The following is a 21,876-nucleotide window of genomic DNA, read 5'->3' as shown; positions in this document are numbered from 1 at the left end:
AAATAAAGGGTTTGGGCCAAAAATAAATAATAAAACAATAAAATAAAAAAAGCTTGGGCTAAAAATTAATTAATAAGTTTGGACTGAAATTAAAACTATGCTTTTACCAAACATCAAGATTAATCCATGGACTGTTCAAAAATATGAATTTAATAAAATACGATTTTTTAAGCACTCTCGGGATTAAATACTAAACCCGACCAATAGTGGCGGTGAAAGGTTGTTCATCATCGGGTTTGGTTTTGGGGAGACATTTTTATGTGTCTACAGAAGCCCCCACTTTGAATGAGTTTGTAGAAACGTCAGTTTCGAAAACGATAGTCAAAGTAGCCGATAGAGACGGAGAATGATTTAAGACGTTCTGCGATCCTAAATCATTTTGTATACGCCGATACCTACAGAAAAATGTTAGTTCTACAGAAAAAAAGAGTAAAGGGATAGAATGCTTATCTAACACTAGTGTATTGGTGGCAAATGAGCTTGGTAGCTTCCTATGCTTGAAGGAATCCACCGGATGACGTCTATTGAAACGCTTTCCATGCCTGAGGAAAGCCGACTGAGGAGTTTGGTAGTTTTCTAAGCCTGAAGAAACCTACCGGATAATACTTTCCATGCTTGAGGAAAGTCGACATATGAATTTGGTGTCATTCTATGCTTGAAGAAATCCACCGATGATGCTTTCCATGCTTGAGGAAAGCCGACTTGGCGGTTTTCTATACTTGAAGAAAAATCCACCGATAACGCTTTCCAAGCTTGAGGAAAGCCGACTTAGCGGTTTTCTATACTTGAAGAAAAATCCACCGATAACGCTTTCCAAGCCTGAGGAAAGCCGACGGATGAATATGGTGTCATTCTATGCTTGAAGAATTCCACCGATAATGCCTTCCATGCTTGAGGAAAGCCCATTTGGCGGTTTTCTATACTTGAAGAAAAATCCACCGGATAATACTTTCCATGCTTGAGGAAAGTCAAAAGATGATGAGATTGCAAGTCTCTATGTATCGAGAACCTTGCGTCATGAAATGATGGTGGTCCGCTTGTCCCCGGACGTGGGCTGTAGATTGTCCGCTTGTCCCCGGACGTGGGCTGTAGATGGTCCGCTTGTCCCCGGACGTGGGCTGTAGATGGTCCGCTTGTCCCCGGGCGTGGGCTGTAGATGGTCTTCTTGTCCCCGGACGTGGGCTGTAGATGGTCCGCTTGTCCCCGGACGTGGGTTGTAGTTGGTTCGCTTGTCCCCGAACGTGGGTTGTAAATGGTCCGCTTCTCCCCGGACGTGGGCTGTAGATAAGACCTGCAAAATAAAATTTGCCAGGGGACTCGTATAGATTATGATTGACTTGACCAACTGACTTGACCAAGCTTGACTTGATGTGACATGACATGTGTATGACTTGTGAGTGTGTGTGTGTGTGTATATGTGTGTGTGCAGACACAAGCAAACGAAGATGCAAAAGCAAAAATTTTCCGTGAATTTTTGTCATGAGTGGAGGGTACCGACTTTCTCCCGAAAAAGAAAGATGTGAAAACTGAACTTTTATTTTCGAACTTCCTTCGATGAAAACTTGGAAAAAGTTTTTTGAACTTCCCCAAAATAAAATAATGAAAAGGGAGAGAAGTTTTGAACTTCCTCCTTGAGCAAGACGAAATGAATCGTATGGATTGAATTGTTTGTCCTGAAAATAATATATGCATGATGCATGTTCTTAGGCCAGGAGGCTAAGGACAATTACATCATGTGACACGATAGATGAATGAACTTAAGTCATGGAGCTAAGCATCATATATGGTGTAAAGAAGCGATTTTGAACGTCACTTAGGTCTAGAAGCTAAGCACGTATAGTGATTATTGCATAATGAACGTTGCTTAGGTCAAGGAGCTAAGCACGATATGCTTTGTATGATTAAAAATCATTGACATATAAATGTTTCATAACACATTATGCGAAACAATGAACATTGCTCAGGAAGCTAAGCAAGTATACAATGTTTCTTCTACTGAATGTTGTCTTTAAATATAATGAAACATGCACAGTGTTGAAACAAGATTTCATGATAAAGGGATCTTAAAAAGAAGGATGATTGATATGGATATGGATGTGTGAGTGAAGTGTGTGAATGTGATGCTAAGGCTGGCTGCAAGGGTTATGGCAATGGAAAGAGATATGAGAAGAGTTAAAGATGATGAATCTTCAGGCTGGGTAAGCTAATGTGATTTGGGTTCAAGCCCCCAAGTCTAGCTCTAAATGGGTAGGGATAAGTATTGGATATTCTTTGACTCGATCATGCATGGATATGAATATGAATGTGGCTACACCTCGATGTGAGGTTGCCTACGTATCCGTTAGGAATCAGGCCGAACGTAGCTCTAACCGAAATTTGCACAAGTGTATGTACACCTCAAAGAGGTCTTTCAAGGGTTGTAATGTGGTTAAGTTGATGATTTAAGGAAGAAAGGGGTAAAAGGCTCAAGACCCAAGATGTGTAATTTTGAATTTGAAAATTTTGAATTTTGCAAGTTTATTTTCAACTTTTTTTTTTATTCTTTTGAATCAATGTAGACAATCTCAGATCATGCGGTCCATCACTCACTTAGCGTTCATAATTCTCAGGCACGGTACCAAGCACTCGATGAGAGACGCAATTTGAGACGTGTTCATATCAAAGACATTGGAACACTTGCCTTTAGACATTGTTTTATTGTTGCTTTGCTGCTTTCTTTCTTTTTTTTTTTTTACTTGCTTTTTGAATGTTATACAATTACACATCTTCCAATCCCAGGGTTAAGTGAATGTGGGTTGAAGAAATGAAGGCCAAACGTTAGATGAGGCTCAAAATGGTTGATGAAGAAATGGAATGTGATTGAACGGTTAACAGGGAATGACATGGTTGCAAAGGTGCCTCAAGTCATTGGTGTACCTTGGGTTTAGTTCGGTAGTTGAATATTTTTTTTTTTTTTTTTTTTATTGAGAATTAATGAATGAATGGAAAATTCTATGATCGAGATGTAAAGGAAAATTGCTCATTTTATTAATGGAAAAGGTGAACGAAACACATGAAACATATAAAAAAATTTAAAGTGGAAAACCTATGCTAGACATGAATGGGGTAATGGAGAAGAATGATAAAGAAAGAAATCATGAAATCTTGCACGAAGGATCTGTGTGCCTTGTATTCATTACTTCTTGCCGCCTGGAGGGACAGGAAGTTTGTTTGCATCCATCAAGTCTTGAATGGCGTCCTACAAATTCCAACATTGCTCCGTAGTGTGGCCCCTTCCTTGATGGTACTTGCAATGGGCATTGGGATTTCATTTGGCGCTCCTTTCTTCAGGTTTTGGCTCTAGAAATGGCCCAATAGGTGTGATCAAGCCTTGACTGTAAAGGCGATTAAAGGCCGCATCATAAGTCATTCCTAAAGGAGTGTAAGTTTTTTTTTTGGGCAATGGAGTATCAAGAGCTAACACTTCATTGATATCAACTTGGCTTATATTGTTGGGAGTATTTTCGTGCTTAGAAGACGAAGAAGAAGGATGGTCGTTCTTCTTGTTTTTCCAAGTGTTATTATTGTTACTACCAGCAGTCTTTATTAGCTCATCCTTGATGCCGATGTCGTATACAGCTTCGAAAGTGATCAGTGGAAGAAATTTGAGATGTTCCCTATATTTATGAGCCAGATTTTGAATAAAGAGGCGAACCATCTCTCTTTCTTTGGGATGATCTACCAAGAATGAAGTTGTTTCCCTCCACCTGTTAAGGTAAGCGGTGAAGCCTTCATTCTCTTTCTGTTTGAGAATAGAGAGTTCACGTTCAGAAGTTTTGGTTTGAATGTTACTATTGTTACGATTCATGAAACTGTCGGTGACATCTTGCCAAGTCGCAGTATGCTTGGCATCTAAGGAATAAAACCATTGTTGGAAAGCATGTTCTAAGGAGAGAGGGAACACCGTAGGGAAGAGTGTTACGTCCAATCCCTTAAGATCCATGGTTGCAGAGAACGCCTTCAAATGGAATATTGGATTGTCAGTAGGCTTGAACTTTGGAATATCAGTAGTGGAGAACGTTTCTGGGAGTTTGTCCTTCACATTCAAAGGAGTGGGAGGCCGTTCCACATAAGTGAAATCCTCAGAAATCTTACTCATTTGTTCCTTCAGTTTGTCAACGGTGGAAACAGTGACCTTGTTTTGTTCCATGGTAGTGACCCTAGTGGTAAGAGTTTGCATCATGGAAGACAGGGCCTCAATGGATTTGTTGATGTTCTCAATGTCTTCTTTAGTGGCCATTAAAAGGTGATGAGTAATGGAGATGGCAAAGTTCTCTTTGAACGCCTATTAGATCTGAGAGATAGTTGCGGTAATGACTCGAACCGTATTAATCTATCCCCGTTCCTTGACCAAGTACTGTGAAATAAAATAATTCACTTAATTGTTTGAATCATTGCTCAAGATAGGAAAAGAAGGAAAAAAAATAGACATTTGAAAACAAGTAAGAAAACTCCACTCATTTTTTTATTATGACGGAAAAAGGGTGCATGAACCTAATATACGATCATAAACGACCTGGTGCACGACTCGAGTCGGAACATAAAGAAAGTGTGTGGACTATACTTGACTCGTGAGTGACTAAGTGATGTTATAAGACTCGTGGTATGATCGTATGGCTAGACATGTGAACAATAACCAAAATGACTGACGCGAGGACCAAATTTACACGGAAGACTTCACTGACGCTTTCTTTTTTTTTTTTTTTTTTTTACTTTTTTTTGGAAATTCCACCGTGTCACGGTGGAAATTTGCCGTGACACGGTAGAGTTTCCCGTGGCGCGGCAGGCCCTTTTTTTTTTTTTTTTTTTGCAGGTCCACCGCACCACGGTGGACTGTGCCGTGACACGGTGGACAGTCCCATGTCGAGGCAACCATTCCCGTGCAGCGGTGGATGCTGACGTGACACGAGAATTTTTTTTTTTTTTGCAGGTCCACTGTGCCACGGTAGACTGTGTCGTGACACGGTGGATAGTCCCGTGTCGCGGCAACCATTCCCGTGCCACGGTGGATAATGACGTGGCACGGGAATTTTTATTTTTTTTTTTTAGGTCCACCGTACCACGGTGGACTGTGCCGTGACACGGTGGACAGTCCCGTGTCGCGACAACCATTCCCGTGCCACGGGATTTAATTTTTTTTTTTTTTTTTTTTTAGCAGGTCCACCATGCCACGCTGGACTGTGCCGTGACACGGTGGACAGTCCCGTGTCGCGACAACCATTCCCGTGCCACGGTGGATGCTGACGTGGCACGGGATTTAATTTTTTTTTTTGTTTTTTAGCAGGTCCACCATGCCACGCTGGACTGTGCCGTGACACGGTGGACAGTCCCGTGTCGCGGCAACCATTCCCGTGCCACGGTGGATGCTGACGTGGCACGAGAATTTTATTTATTTATTTTTTTTTTAGGTCCACCGTGCCACGGTGGACTGTGCCGTGACACGGTGGACAGTCCCGTGTCGCGGCAACCATTCCTGTGCCACGGTGGATGCTGACGTGGCACGGAAATTTTTATTTTTTTATTTTTTTATTTTTTTTGCAGGTCCACCGTGCCACGCTGGACTGTGCCGTGACACGGTGGACAGTCCCGTGTCACGGCAACCATTCCCGTGCCACGGTGGATGCTGACGTGGCACGGGATTTTTTTTTTTTTTATTTTTTTTTAAAAAAAATCTATAATTTTGAAATTCTACTTGTTTATTTTTAAAGGGAGGATACCATCCGACTTACTCCAAAAAAAAAAACGACACAAAAACAAGACTTCCCTAAAGTACGGTTAAAAAAGTGGTGCACGACTTAAAGCAAAAAAGTGTGTGACCACGACATGTGAGTGATTAAGTGAGGTTATAGACGCGTGTTTTGACCGTATAGCTAGACATGACACCAAACTGGACACAGCATTCGCACAAAAATCGAAAAAAAAACTGACAGGACACTTTCCTAGGCACCGTGTCACGGTGCAGACTGTCGTGACACGGTGCATTCTGCCGTCCGACGGTAGACAGCCACGTGTCACGGCACTGTTCACCGTGGCGCAGCAAACATGCTGTGACACGGTGCGCAGTTCCAGGTCAGTTTTGTGGTTTTTCCAGATTTTAACCGATTTTAGATCCGTACTAATTACTATGTGAGAATAAAAACCCTCGGTCATGGGTTAAACAAAAGAGCAAACACATGAAGGTTAGCACCAAACAACCACATAGCATTTAGGCACGATGATGTAAAAAAAGTTCGCAACCTAGAGTCAAGATCTATGTTCAACTATTGGTCAAGCTTTGGGTGTCAAAAGGGTACCATAGCTAAGAGTTTGGACGCGTTAGCAAGGCAGCCTCCCTTGAGGGTGTATGCCAACGGGCGGCTCCGCGAGTTCGTGATGAAATCGAACTCGACTCCATGGTTTGGGTGGATTTAATAACTCGGATGAACCCTTATTGCCATGAGCGTTTTTGGGTCGATAGAGCTTAAATCTTCCGGGGCTAAGACGCATGTAGAACACATACGTTTTTTCAGAAAAATCGAAGGAAGTCAACTGTGAGGAAAGAAAATAGGCCACCGGACTGATTTTAGGACTGCCGTGACACGACAAAATTTCCGTGGCACGGCAGTCAAAAGATTTGACTGGTGCCCTGTTTTCCTTCGCGCGCAACCAAGTTATCCAATTTTTCCTACGGGACAGACCTGAATGCGACGTTAAAACGTCTATGCAGATGCAAAAATGCCAAATTAATCACAGGAATATTTTTTCAAGAATCTTTCAAGTCTCATCCACTCATCTTAATTAAATACCGATCACTCAAATCGATAAAAAATTAAGAATCCTCCCCAGTGGAGTCGCCAAATTGTACGCGTCGCTCGAAGTGCGCCTACGTTAAAAGCATGTGGTGAATATGCTTGGTAATCATACGTTAAAAGCATGTGGTGAATATGCTTGGCACTCACTTACCTATTTTCTTCATTTCTCAACTTATCAACTCCTTGCATCTCAAAACAACTCATAATCACATATTTATAAGTGTTTGTCATTTGAAATTACATAAAAATCACCAAGTTCTAAGGTTTTGGGTCCAATTCATCAAAATAAAGACATTTTAAGCTGAAATGGCTTCTCACTTGCCTATTTTCTTCATTTCTCAACTTCCAAACTTATTCATTCTCAAACCATATCATAATTACATATGTATAAGTGATTGTGAGTTGAAATTGCATAAAAGAAGCAAAGTTCTATGTTTTTTGGCGCATTTCATCAAAATAAAGTCATTTTGAGCCGAAATGGCTACTCACTTGCCTATTTTTTTCATTTCTCAACTAATAAAATCCTTTCACCTCAAATCAACTCATAATCACATATTTATAAGTGGTTGTAATTTGAAATTACATAAAAATCGCCAAGTTCTAAGGTTTTGGGTCCACTTCATCAAAATAAAGCCATTTTGAGCCGAAATGGCTTATCACTTGCCTATTTTCTTAAATTCTCAACTTGCAAACTTATTCATTATGAAACTATATCATAATTACATATGTATAAGTGATTGTGAGTTGAAATTTCATAAAAGAAGCAAAGTTCTAATTTTTTTGGCGCATTTCATCAAAATAAAGCCATTATGAGCCGAAATGGCTACTCACTTGCCGATTTTCTTCATTTTTCAACTTATAAACTCCTTGCATCTCAAAACAACTCATAATCACATATTTATAAGTTGTTGTCATTTAAAATTACATAAAAATCGCCAAGTTCTAAGGTTTTTGGTCGAATTCATCAATAAAGCCATTTTGAGCCGAAATGGCTTCTCACTTGCCTATTTTCTTCATTTTTGAACTTGCAAACTTATTCATTCTCAAAACATATCATAATTACATATGTATAAGTTATTGTGAGTTGAAATTTCATAAAAGAAGCAAAGTTCTAAGTTTTTTGGCGCATTTCATCAAAATAAAGCCATTTTGAGTCGAAATGGCTACTCACTTGCCTATTTTCTTCATTTCTCAACTAATAAACTCCTTTTATATCAAAACAACTCATAATCACATATTTATAAGTGGTTTTCATTTTAAATTACATAAAAATTGCCAAGTTCTAAGGTTTTGGGTCCAATTCATAAAAATAAAGCCATTTTGAGCCGAAATGGCTTGTCACTTGCCTCTTTTCTTCATTTCTCAACTTGCAAACTTATTCATTCTCAAAACATATCATAATTACATATTTATAAGTTATTGTGTGTTGAAATTGCATAAAAGAAGCAAAGTTCTAAGTTTTTTGGCGCATTTCATCAAAATAAAGCCATTTTGAGCCGAAATGGCTACTCACTTGCCTAATTACTTCATTTATCAACTAATAAACTTATAAATTCTCAAACCATATCATAATTACATATTTATTAGTGATTGTGTGTTGAAATTACATAAAAGAAGCAAAGTTCTAAAGTTTTTGGGCCCATTTCATCAAAATAAAGCCATTTTCTTCATTTCTCAACTTATAAACTTATTCTTTCTCAAACTATTTCAGACTTTGCATGGAAGAAAAACTTTAAAGAGAAAGAGGGTGGATAAGCCTAAAAGAATTGATCTACCTAAGAAGAATCTAAGTGAACAACGGTCCAAGAGTGAACAATCGTCAAAGTTGCACTCTTCGAAAGGTTCACCCATGCCACCTACTCCACTTGTTGAAGACATTGTTCTTCAATCGCTCTCTGCTGACATGACCTTTCTTCACAACCGTGCTTGTCATTTGGTCGATCCCATGGAAGTTGCACTTCCTAAGGCAATGTTCCACTATGATGAGGATGTAGTGGCATGGATCAGCAAAGAAGATGTGAAGGAATTTCTACGTGGTGCAAAGCTTAACATTTTTCAAGTTATTCAAATTCATGGTGATTATCCTACATCTGATTAATTATTCAATGTTCATGCACACAGAGCACTACAGGAGCACTTAACTGACACTGATTCTCCTTGTAAAGTTGGGTGGTTATGCCTCGAGCAGTTATCCTCTACTAGAATCATAGGCAACCCTCATAATGTGTTGTACTATGTTGAACAGAGTATCAGGGAATTAGTGCGTGCGGGAGTCAAGTTCATATTCTCCCCATGTTATAGAGAGTAAGTCTAACCATGTCAAATTCAATCGATTTGGCCTCATTATATGTAGACTCCTAAATATTAATTTGCTTGTCTATTGTGAACTTATGTAGGGAGCATTGGAGCCTCATGGTGATTTGTAATTCCACTAACACAATTTATCACCTTGATTCAGCTCGATCATCGGAGAAGTGGCTCGTGAAGTCTATATTGCAAAAGTAAATATATATAGCAACCTAGTGATGATTATTGCTAATAATAACTAATTTAGTAGTTATACGACTAATCAAATTTGAATGTACTTTTTTTTACTACAGTGTTATGAAGAAGCTACATTGTCGTGCTCCAAAGGGTCCAACATGGAAGTCACCGTTGGTAATTTACATGATATTGTGATTATCTTGAAAATCTATGTTAGTAAATATTTGCTCATTTCCTTTGCATGTTTCACTGATGTGATTTGTTTGTCATATGCTAGTGCGCACAACAAGAGAATGGACTTGATTGTGCTTTGTATGTGATGAGATTCATGCTAGACATTGTGACCCATTGTACGAACACTCAACAGTGGCATGTTATGAGAAACAAAAAGGTCATTTGACAAGAAAGGTAGAAAATGGGCTGAATAGAAGTCATATGAGCCATATTTGGGCCATTTTGTGTTAATATGCTCTTTTGATGTGATTTCTTTCCTTATACACCTATAACTAGATAATATTTACATGTTATGAAATAAATAAATTTCATTTAATTAGAAATGTAGGAAATGGGCAAAGTAAAGTCATATAGGCCATTTTCGAGCCATTTTGAGTAAAAAGCGTCATAAACCTTAATAAAATGCTCTCCTATACAATTTTAGGGCTTACACACATACAACTACCCAACATTGACATTTTATGAAAAAAAATAGTTCATTTGATAAGTAATGTAGGAAATAGGCTACATAGAAGTCATATAGGCCCTATTTAGGCCAAGTTTCAATGCTGCCATCAGCCTTTCTTTTGAATTAATAGACCCATTTGCAACCAATAACCCTTCTTCCTTTAGGAAGTAAAATAATATCTTAAGTATTATTTTGTTCAAGAGCTAAAAGTTCATTATTCATTGCTATAACCCAAGCAAAATCTAAAGCATCTTCTGAGTAAGAAGTAGGTTCAATATACGATTGAGATAAGCAAATAGCCATATGAGTTGATTTAGGAAGTGTATCAAATGATACTAAATTACACTAGTGTTCTGAGCTAGTATTGCAATGATAGTCAGAAAATTGGGAAGGTGGTCTAGTTATTCTGGAAGATTGTCTGATAGGTGCAATAGAAGTATTATCAGAAGAAGATGCATGTTAAGTAGTAGGATTTTGTGATTCAAAATTGTGAAAATTTGAAGGAATGTTATCAGATTGTGTATTTGGTGATTAGAAAGGAGAAGAGAAGACATCTGGGATAGGAGAAGTAGGAAGTGAAGAAGTAGAAATAGGAAGGAAAAATTTATTTGTGTAAACTTGTTTAGGGTTAAGAGAAAAATGATATGGAAAATGTTTTTCATAAAAAATCACATCTCTAGATATGATAATTTTGTTTGTAGCCAAATCTAAAACTTTATAAGGTTATTGATTTGGTGGATATCCAAGAAAAACACAGGGTGTAGCTCTAGGTTCCAATTTTGATATGTGAACTTTTGAGGTAGAAATGTAACACAAACATCCAAAGACTTTTAGGCGATCAATGACAAGAACAGAATTGTACAATTTCTCATATGGAGTTTTGAAATCAATTCTCCTCAAGGTCATTCTATTGATAAGAAAAGTTGCTGTGAGAATACAATCACCCCAAAATCTTTCTGGTACTCTTGATTGAATGAACAAAGCTCTTCTAGTTTCTAGAAGATGCATATGTCTCCTCTACATAACACCATTTTGTTGTGGAGTATCACTGCATGATTTTTGCTGTATAATACCATGCTATAACAAAAAATTGCTTCATACTCCCTTTTGTAAGATCAGGAGCATTATATGATCTAATAGACAAAACTTTTGCAGAATATTGAGTTTCTACATATGTGAAAAATTGAGACATTAGAGAAACAAAATCTGATTTATTTTTCATAAGATGAACCCAAATCATCCTAGAGTAATCATCTACAATGGTTAAGAACTGATTACAACCACTATGTGTAGGATGTACATAAGGTCCCTAAACATCAATATGCAACAGCTCAAAAAGCTTACTAGACTTAATATAACTAGTAGGAAAAGGGAATCTAGACTGTTTATCTAAAGGACAGATTTGACACAAATTTTATGATAAACAGCCTTGAACATCAGTCCCTTTAATGGAATTGACCTTATTGAAAGACATATGTCCTAATCTAAAGTGCCAGAGTTTGGCTTCTTCAACAATAGTTAAGCTATGACCCTGAATGTCAACTGCACTGTTATTTGAACACAGAAAGTCTTCATGCAAACTGTAAAGTCCTCTATCCAATTTACCAATCACAATTGGCTTTTTCAAGGAAGGGCCCTGAATCAAACATGTATCATTAGTAAATGATACAGAACATGAGATATCTTTACACAACTTTGATATGGAAATCAAGTTGAAATGAAAATCAGGCACATGGAACACATTTTGTAGTATGATGCCTGAGTTTAAGATAACTATTCATGTATGCTCAACTCTCAGTCTTTTTCTATCAGGTATAGTTATAAAATAATCTGGTTTTGTCAATTTATCATATGTTATGAACATGCTAATGTCAGCACACATATGATCAGAAGCTCCACTGTCTAATATCCAAGTAGACATTAAAGAAGAAGCTAGGCAATAGTTACCTGCTAGGTGAGAAGATGCTGCTAGACAAAGGGAACTTGAACCTCCAGCTAGTTCACCTTGTCCAGTAGCAGATTGCTTGTCCAAGTACTGAAGTACTTGCTTGTGTTGCTCCTGAGTAACTGTCAAATTAACCACATCATTGGAATTATGCTCCATTGATTCATCCATCATAACTGAAGCTGCAACTCTCTTGTTCTTAGGCTTGAAATCAGTTGGATAACCATGAAGTTTGAAGCACTTGCCTTTGGTATGATTCCTCATTTTGCAGAAATCACAGTATAATTTGTCTCTTGTGTAGACAAAGTGTCTTGGATTTTCAAGACCAGAATTAGACTGTTGTACTGTTGTTCTCATAGAATTAGAACCTTGCTGAGGTGACTGAAACCTATTATCACTCAATTTCTTAGCATAAAATGCTGCATTATCAATATTGTTTTGATTCTTGAGGTTGCTCTAGTTGATATGAGTTTCTTCTTGCAATAGCAATCCATATGCCCTAGACACAATTGACAATGGATTCATCATCAAAATAGTACTATTAATGTGTTAATACTTGTCATGCACTTTCATAAAGAAGTGAATCAGCCTCTGATTTTGTTGAGACTTAAGAAGTTGTTGAGTAATATTACAACTGGAGCCAGTATAAATACAAGCAGGAAGAGGATCCAATCCATCTAATTGATCCCAAAGTTGCTTAATCCGAGTAAAAAATTCAGGAATTCTTTCTGATTTAGATTGAGAAATATCAGCTAATTGTTGTTGTACTGAAAACATTTGATGTTCAGAAGATTGATTGAATCTCTCATCTAGATCCAGCAAAATTAATCTAGTTGTTTTCAAATAAAGAACACTACGAGCAATTGAAGGATCAAGAGAGTTAAGAATCCAGGAAATTACCAAATTATTGCACCTGGTCCAGAGCTTGAAATTGGATGCATTGTTTGAAGGTTGATTCAGACCTCCATTAACGAAACAAAATTTGTTTCTAGCAGATAATGCGATTGTCATAGATCGTTTCCAGTCGTTGAACAAGATTCCATCTAACACAACATTCACTAATTTAGTTGTTGTGAGATCAGAATTAATCAAATAATACACAGAATTTGAATTCCGTGAAGGATCAATTTCTGCATTTCCATCAGAATTTGCAAAATTATTTGTTGAATTACTTGGCGTCATTCTCTGAATCAACCAAAAAATCGTAGAACAAACTCGATTAAAAGAAGAAGAAAACGCGAAAGAAGGAATTAGGATACGAGCTCCTGCTCTGATACCATGTAAAAGTTTAGAATATGAACTTCATACTCTGCAACAACGGCAGAACTATCTAGAGGAAAATAGAGAGAAAGGAAGAAGATGAAGAATAGAGAAAGAAAATAGAGAGAAAAAGAGAGAATTTTATTACGATTAAATCAATCATTACATCAACTAAGAAGGACAATATATACACGAGTTAGTTATGATTCTAACAACTTGCATAACAAACTATTGCAATTGTAAAATAATTGCTGACTAGGTAGAGTTTGTTATAATTGTTGATAGCTGATGTGGCTTGTCTTGCTAAGGTGGAGAAGATGATACTCCAACACTGTTGCTTTGGTTTCTTTACTTAATTATTATTATTTTTAAATCACATTTAGGGGGAAAATATATTCCTAAGTTATTTATATGCTTTTGGGTGAAATAATGAATTTCTTATAGGAAGAATTTTATTTATTTTTATTTTTTTAATCATAAATTCTCTACTATTATACAGTGTAGCATAGTATTATTGATGATGTTTAACCTTTGTTTTCCTTTATTATTTGGGGTTTGGGAACAATGTGATCGAACACCATTAACCAAGTCATAACTCATACACCATGCCATCATTGTTTCGGGTATTGTTTGGATTTCCACGAATACTGGTCTCACTCTCCAGGCAATGAGACCCGGACACCAGCAAAATGAACGAATATTCCTTTACTGGAATATTCACCTCCGACGATCTAGTTAGATATTTGAACGAAAAAGGCTTAGAGAGAGAAAGTAGAGAGAAGTTAGAGCTATTTAATGCTCTTATTTGTAATGTCGTAATCCACCCTTCCCATCATAAATGATTGGGGTATTTATATGGGTAGGAGTTTACGCCCTCTTAGGGTTTGTACCCTGAAATTTTGTGACGTGATTGGCTGTGCAATCAGACAATGCCACGTGTAGTACAGGGGCGTCGTTTTGCGACTTTCACGAATATCTCTCGGGATTTGGGCCTTGATGTAAGAAGGTCTTTTCAATGCAGATTAATGAGAATCTTTTGTGCCATGGACACGCGTCACCTTCCCATAGTGACACGTTTTGCCCTTTAATTAGGCCACGTGTCGCTATGGGATTGGTCCACTTACATGGGGTATTTTTACCCTAAACATCTTCCCCTCATAGGGGTGTCTCGTACGATAATGGCCGCCTCCTATGAACTTTCACTTGCCTCGAGGCGTACAAGTATACGGAGATTGGACAGGCTGCTAAGATGTGTAGATCTGTTCGCCCCGTTCAAAGTTGGTCGTCTTGGGTTGGCATGCTGCCTTCGTCCGCCTATAAATCCCAAGAGGACGCCTAGCTGTAAGAAAGAAACGGACAAAGTACACCGCCAAAATTTTTTGGGGGGGAAGGCGGACGTCTGACCATTGAGATGGAAGCTTTAGTTTCGTCTATTTTGACTGTCATTTCGGACGTGCCGTTATTTTGCTCCCTCTTTTTCTATTTATCCTAACAGCGCTGTCCTTTTGCCCCTATGAATTATAGGTTAAATTTTCAAATTATAACCGTTCAACTTCTTTAGGCGGGAAAGATGAATTTACCAATATGCCCCCATAAATTTTGCCTATATATACAGGGATTTTGACCTCATTTTCACACTTTGGAACTTTGTGATTTTTAGAGAGAGATAAGATCTTTTAGAGAGAGAGTGTTTTTTCTTTGAATCTTCAAGAGCTCCACCGTGTATTTGAGTTTTCCGGGCGTATTTTTGAGATTTCCGGTCAACTTTCAAGACTTCTCAAGTTTTCTACATGTACAGAGGTAGGACGCCTGTTTTCTTTCCCATATTTACTTGTATTATTTTTCTTGCTTTTCATTTTTAAAATCTGGATCAACACTCGGCTTCTTCCATTTCTTCTCATGATGTCGGTCGTTCGCCTGGGACTGAGGAGTCTAGAGTGGACAGAGACGAGTTGTCTCCTTAATGGAGTGGGTCCATTTCTAGTGCGTACCAACTCACCTCCACCTATTCTTCTCTTTCCCTGAAGTCGGGCATGGCAAGAACAATGCAAACGCATGATCGTCATGCGGCGAAAAATCCAGACGGTAATCTGGTGAATCCTAGGTTTCCTTATGACCCAAACAATATTGACTTAGAAACTCCGTCTACTGCTCCCACGATCGCTTCCACGGGCACTCATTACTCGACAATGGAAGTGATTTCATCTTTTGAGGAGCGCCAACGTGCACTGGGCTTCTCTTCTGCTATTGCGGTGTCCGAGCCAACCCTAGAACCTAGGTCCTCACAACAAGCCAACTCGGCCAGATAATTGGTCGGGTTGCGATCTCGTGAGAGACCTCCTTCCCTTTCCCGGGCGGCCACTGCTAGTCCGTTCGTTTAAGTTCCTTCACCATCCCATCTCCAACATAGCAGGTCAGATAGACCAAGAGTTGGAATTTCCATCAACGAACCGTCCAACCTGCCCCCTCGTAGTGGCCTTTCTTCGGAAACTAGGGCGACCACTGCTAAAGATAAGGGTAAAGGTCCCTTGGTTGCTAAAGAGCCTCCTTTAGCTGGGGGCGGCCATGTCTCAAGAAGCCGTAGCTTGGCCGAAGCAACAGACTTAGACAGAGTGTTGTCCTCTTAATTTGATACCGCCTCTCACCAAGAGGACGAGGAGGCAAAAGGTGAGGCCGAGGCCGAAAGTGAGACGGCCGAAGGAGAGAAGGCGGCTGAAGGTGAGGTCGCAAATATTGACAACTTCAAAGACCCGTACACTTGTACTGTGGCTAGCACGACCTTAGGCTACCTCAATGATGGATTTGAGGAATAAGAGGCGTTCCTCCATCTGGGAGAGGGCTTGGAGCTGGTGGCGCCGCGAAAATCTCACTCCTTGGCAGCATGGGAAAATGAACGGCCGCATCGCAAAGCCTTCTGCGTCTATAGGGCCGCCTTCGACGTTGGACACCGCTTCTCCCTTCACCCTTTCATCTGCATTGTTCTGAAAAAATATAATAAAGCTCTTTTCCAGCTGATGCCAAACAGCTGGATGAATGTGTTTGGGTACTTGGCGACGTTTATCCGCAAAGGCTTTAAGCCTGAATTTTCGGTTTTCTTTGAGATGCACTCCATGACCAAGTTGGAGAAACACACAGACGACTGGTTCATCCTCACCACCACCAAGGATTATATGGTGGTGGTTGACTGCATCTCCAAATGGCAATACTGGAAGAATCGCTTCTACCGCATCAAGACTAAGGATGTTGAGTTCAACCTTAGGATGAACAGATTCAATTCCAAGTCGATTCAACTTGGACGCGAGGACCATAAGCCGTACAAGACACCCGTCCACCCTAGCTAAATGCACTAGCTTGAATATTTTGGGGTCAATAGGGTGGAGAAGGACGACAAGATTGTTGCCATGCCTAAGAACTGTGTTCCTTTGTCCAGTTGGCTTAGGGACCTAACATTCATGTCGGCCTACGGCCGGTACAAGAATTTTCCCCAAGGTGGGATGCCTATGTTTTTCTTGTATGCACATTATTTCTTCTTTTGAAAATTTTCTAACTCTTTTTCTTCATTTATTCTACAGCATAGGCGTACGCCATGCTGGATCCCGAGCAAAAGGGGGATATTGACATGGAATATATCGACTTGGCAAGATACAAGGCTCGTCAGAAGATGTACGAGCAAACCAAGGAGGTATAAAGTTTTTTCGGGGTCTATCGTCCGTGTTGCTAGGTTGGGAGGAGACTTATAGCTGACTTTACACGAACGCTGTCCTATTTCTTTCCTAGACTTCCTCTTTCTCACACGGACAACTCTTCGTCCGAGTTGGTATGTTGGGAGAAGGATCTCAACTGTATCTACACGGATGTTGGCAATGTTTTATTTATTTATATTTATTCAACTTTTGCTTGGATTTTTTTTTTTCCAGCTGGCAACTCGTACCCCCAGGATAAATGAAAGCAGTAGTCCTCGGCTGTGAAGGATGATAAGGACGGGAAGGCGTCCAAAAAAAGGAAGATGGTCGCGTCCAAGACCCCTTCCAATATGGTGGTGAAGACTAAGTCGCGGACTACTTCTAAGCAGTCTAAAGGAGAGAAACCCCGGCCGGGTGATAGCGGGATATCAAAGTTCGTGGATCCAGCCGCCAAGCCGGTCCATGATGAGTATGTGAGGATGGACGATAGGGGTAAGTCGACCCCGACAAAATCGACCGGACCCACCTCAACTCCGCCTGTCGAGAGAGTCCAAAAATCTGATTGGCTCGAGGCCTCTCAGTTGGATAGTGATCAACCCGGCCGCACAGGTGAGGAGGGCGATGAACCTGCCCCGCCTCCTCCATTTACCTTTAACACACTTTCTCCTCCGAGCTTCTGGGACGGTTAGTTTAGACAACCTTGCACAATTTCGTTTTTAACTTAAGCCTTATTGCTCAAACTAAACTCTTTTGCGTTCGTGCGCAAATATTACGGAGGAGTTCAATATGAAGCTGCCCGACCAGTCTCTTACTAGGGCAGACAGGAAGGCCATGAGGAAAGCCATGGCAAGGGTCGTCCCTATTGAGCAGCGAGACAAGCTGTGGGGAATTCATGAGGGCTTCCTCGGCCCTATGATCAATTGCAGCGCCGAGGTAGCATTTTGCAACTCATCCATACTAGGATACTTTCTTTATTTTTGCTAATTGACTTTGTCTTGTACGCAGCTCTTCCTGTGGCTGACTCCTTCCTTGAATGGAAGGAGAAAGATAATGAGAAGCTAAAAAGGGCTTGGGACAAAGTCCCGAAGGCCCAGGACGCCGTTACTAGGACGACCGCACTCCAACGCACTTACTTCAAAACTCAGATCAATGCGCTGTCAGACAAGGCGACGCGGAAGGCTGAAGACCTGGTCAAGATAGGCAAGGATCTTGAATAGGAGACTTTGGCCAGGGAGACCTTTAGGCAGGAGAGGGACGCAACTGTCTTAGACGGCCAGCGCTGGAAAGAGGGATTTAAAGCCTCTGAGAAGCTGAAGAGCGACGTGGCCCTCACCCAAAAGAATCTCAAGTAGGCCTTGGATGAGGCGGACTCTCTCCAGGCCGAGGTGGAGACCTTAAAGAAGTCCATTGACTACTTAACTAAACTAGTAAAGGCACCTTGGCTGCCTAGCGCAGACGAGGTAGTCCGCATTGAGTAAAATGCCGAGGATAGGTTGAAGAGCCACTTCTTCGAGGCATTTAGCCTCATGGTGGATGAAGGGGAGGACGCCTACTATCAAGAGCGCTTTACCAAGCGTCTTAACTTTGTCTGCCTCAGGGAATAGGCTAAGAAGGCCGGTTAGCCTTTTCCCGAATTGGTTGTTACACCAGCCACTTCGGAGGATGAGGAAGATGAAGAGGAGGCAGACAAAGCCGAGGGCGAAGAGGAAAACAACGAAAATCCTGCACATTTTTACGCTTTCGTACAATGGGGGGTATGCCCCTTTATTCGGCGTTCACCTATTCCATACTCTGAATGGTTTGATTGACTTGGTAGTTTTTATGCCTCAAATGGTATGAATTCTAGCAAGTTAATCAAATCATAGTTATGATTGCCTTGGGACTAGGTGCAACGCTGAATCAACAGCTATTGCGGCCATATTACAGGCCTCCTTTGAGCCGTCCGTTAAATCTATCGCTCGGACATACTCAAGAAATTTTAAGTAATATCTTAACTCTAAAATTTCTAACTTTTGATGGGCTATTTTGCATACGTATGCCCTTGCCCCCATTTAAGGAGGTGAATATCCTTGACGGATTTAGGGTACCTGATGCCTTTCTCCGTCCGTCCCAGCGGGAGGCGGACGTTTGGATGTGCTTATCAAAGTATATATATATCTTGTTTAGCTTTAATGAGCCGTGTTGCTATGTTGCAAACAACATGGTTATGGTTTTTACTCGGCCTTTAATTCAAAAAACAAAGACATACGCATGCAAAAACGAATAACTCAATAAGATAACAATGCTTGACTTTCATTAATTTTGTCAAGATTACATTATTTGGCCGTACGACTTTAATTACAGGGATCGGTCATCAAGACCTAGCTGTATATACAGCTTTTTGGATAAGTACAAAGACTTATAAACATAATATTTTTTTAGATTGTCCGTGTTCCATGTACGCGGAATTAGACGGCAATTTAAGGCTTTGAGATGGTATGTACAATCTCAAACTTCTTCACTGATTCGATACGGCCCTTCCCAGTTTGGGTTCAACTTGCCATCTTCATTTTCTCGGCCTAAAGCCTCCATTTTTTCTCAGTACCAGATATCCCATTTTTAGTGGATGCTTTGACACTCGACGATTATATGCCCTTGTCATCCTCAAGCGATAGATTTCGTGCCTAAGCGCTGCATTGCCCCTTGCTTCTGGAAGGAAGTCCCGGACGGTCTTCATGGCCTCCCAATTGGCCGCTTCATCATATAGCATAACCCTGAGGGTAGGTTCATACATCTTAATTGGGAGAAGTTTCTCCGCACCATAGACCAAGAAGAATGGGGTTTCTCCTGTGGAACTCTTTGCTGTTGTTCGTATGGACCATAATACATTAACCAGCTCATCAGCCTGTAGGCCGCCTGCTTCTTCAAGCTTGCGCTTGATACCTGTAGACACCCATTTGTGTCTCCCCAAAACCAAACCTAGTGATGAGTACCTTTAACGTCGAATCATAATCGAATGAAGTGAAAGTGTGGAAAGTTTAGTGTTGCGGATTGTTTTAATTTCTTTTCTCCTCTCTCTGTTTTTGAAAACCTATTTTAAGAAAACAGCCAATCCAGTTTGGTTGGTCCATGATATGGGTCCAATAGTAGTGTAGTAGGATAGGGATTGAAAAGAGCTTTCCAACGATATATTATAAGCCCAATTCCGATGAATATTGAGGAAGTTATGGCCAAATTACTGAACTGGGCCCGGTTTGAGCCTTATACGTGGCCCAATGATCTAGAGGAGGGCCTAATACGGATTTATCATTCCTAATGCAATTAGGAGTGGTTTTAGTCTTCTAGATTCTTCTAGAAGGTTTTTTTCATTCCTAATTCAATTAGCATTGATAAATTGACTTTTGGTGACTTGTAGAGTTTTAATCAGAATAAAAGAATGTTTTTGTGGAAAATACGATTTTATCCTCCTGTACGGTAATTTCTATCTAATTTTAGAAAACGTGTCAATATTTTAGTCAGCGCCAAACGACAGCATTAGCGTCAGACGCTAAGTTTGGCGCCTGGCGCTAGCGTTAGCGCCAGGCGCTAATGTCAACGTCTGGCGCTAACCTCGGTTTTACGCGTCGGAACTCTGTTTTGATTTTTTATCTTTTTGGCTGATTTTCTCTATAAATAGCTTCCTAAAAAGTCCGCTTTCATTCACCAACTCTCATCAAGATTCTCTTGATTACTCTCTCTCTTTCTCTCTTTTTTCTAAACTAGCCTTTTCTCAAATACAAAATTCCGCATTCGCAAGACTTAGATACACCTAGCCATATTCGAAGTTGCCTTCGCCCTAGACGTGAAAGGTTTTAATTTCCGAGGGTTTGGTCCCAAATCTCTATTTCAATTATCTAATTTAATTGTTTGTTTATTATTTTCCATGAAGTTACTAACGTGTGTATTTTGTTATTAGAAAGAGGTACGAGGCATCCAAGTAAGTGCTTTAATTGATTAATTGATATTATGACATAGAAATCATGCTTAGATTGTTATTTTGATTCCTAATATCATGTTAGGACTTTTTCCTTAATTTGATGTTTAGGGTGACAACGATAAATTCCTAGTATCATGTCTAGGGTAAATTTAATACCAAGTATGATTAAAAGTATGATGCCTTTTATGTTTTTCCTAATATTTATGATTGTTAGTATCATGTTAGGACTAAAGATTTGATTTTTATTTGCTTAGTGACATGCTAGGGTTTGTTATTAATCTTGTTAGTATCATGCCTAGGATCTTACTATTACTATTACTATTATTATTATTATTATTATTATTATTATTATTATTATTATTATTATTATTATTATTATTATTATTATTATTATTATTATTATTATTATTATTATTATTATTATTATTAATATTATTATGCTTTAGCATGTTTATGATGATTATTATTATAGTTATTGTGATGATTATTATTATTATGTTGCTTGATATTTATTGTTATTGCTTAATCACGCTTTTATGTTTGCTTAAAGGGAATTTGTACTTGTAATCACGCTTAATAAGATAAGTAATAATCTTGTTTAGGGTTAATATGATTATAATTCAAGTGATCGCCAATAATAGATTTATTTGTGCATTAAATTCAACAAACATAGATAAACAGGTTTAGGGTTAAACCTATTGATTGCATGTTAGTCAGAAAGCGCACATGAATACGATCACAATAAAGTAGAGGCCTATTATTAGGGCAGATTCAATATCTTTTATGTTGGATTTGTACCTTAATCCCTGAACACCGGTCATGGTTCAAGACCTATTGGAGTTAACGACCTCTTGGATCGTTAAGGGGTGTAACCTTCACCTCGTGAACGGTTTACAAGTTCCTTAAAAAACTTGTTGGCGACTCTTTTGATCTATCTTCTTTCCCTTTGGACGCCACCATACTTTAGTGTATGATCACAATGGGGTTCAAGCTAGGGATCACGCTTGAAATATTTAAAAGGAATGGTGTCATTCGAA

At 39.4% G+C, this 21,876-nt stretch overlaps 1 protein-coding gene across 1 annotated transcript; it reads right to left on the bottom strand.

Moving 5' to 3' along the window:
* Nucleotides 1-11,041: 11,041 nt before the first annotated feature.
* LOC145640197 (uncharacterized) lies at nucleotides 11,042-13,123 on the bottom strand. Its single transcript, XM_081691500.1, has 4 exons — nucleotides 12,509-13,123; nucleotides 11,789-12,397; nucleotides 11,456-11,632; nucleotides 11,042-11,305 (listed from the first exon to the last, which is right to left on the bottom strand). The coding sequence occupies exons 1-4, from the start codon at nucleotides 13,121-13,123 to the stop codon at nucleotides 11,042-11,044; spliced, it is 1,665 nt and encodes a 554-aa protein (XP_081547626.1).
* Between the last annotated feature and the right edge of the window lie 8,753 nt (nucleotides 13,124-21,876).

The sequence above is a fragment of the Chenopodium album genome, chromosome 7, assembly GCF_948465745.1.
Source record: "Chenopodium album chromosome 7, dcCheAlbu1.1, whole genome shotgun sequence".
NCBI lineage: Eukaryota > Viridiplantae > Streptophyta > Magnoliopsida > Caryophyllales > Amaranthaceae > Chenopodium > Chenopodium album.
The sequence above is the reverse complement of the archived record's forward strand: the minus strand, read 5'-3'. Positions and strand labels throughout refer to the sequence as shown.

What these genes read in the sequence shown, in the direction of transcription:
- LOC145640197 (XM_081691500.1), bottom strand. Translation starts at nt 13,123, where the DNA reads ATGACGCCAAGTAATTCAACAAATAATTTTGCAAATTCTGATGGAAAT. An exon ending in TGATTCACTTCTTTATGAAA is followed by an intron (nt 12,398 to 12,508) that starts GTGCATGACAAG and finishes CATATCAACTAG; the next exon opens with AGCAACCTCAAGAATCAAAA. An exon ending in CTGATAGAAAAAGACTGAGA is followed by an intron (nt 11,633 to 11,788) that starts GTTGAGCATACA and finishes TGTTTGATTCAG; the next exon opens with GGCCCTTCCTTGAAAAAGCC.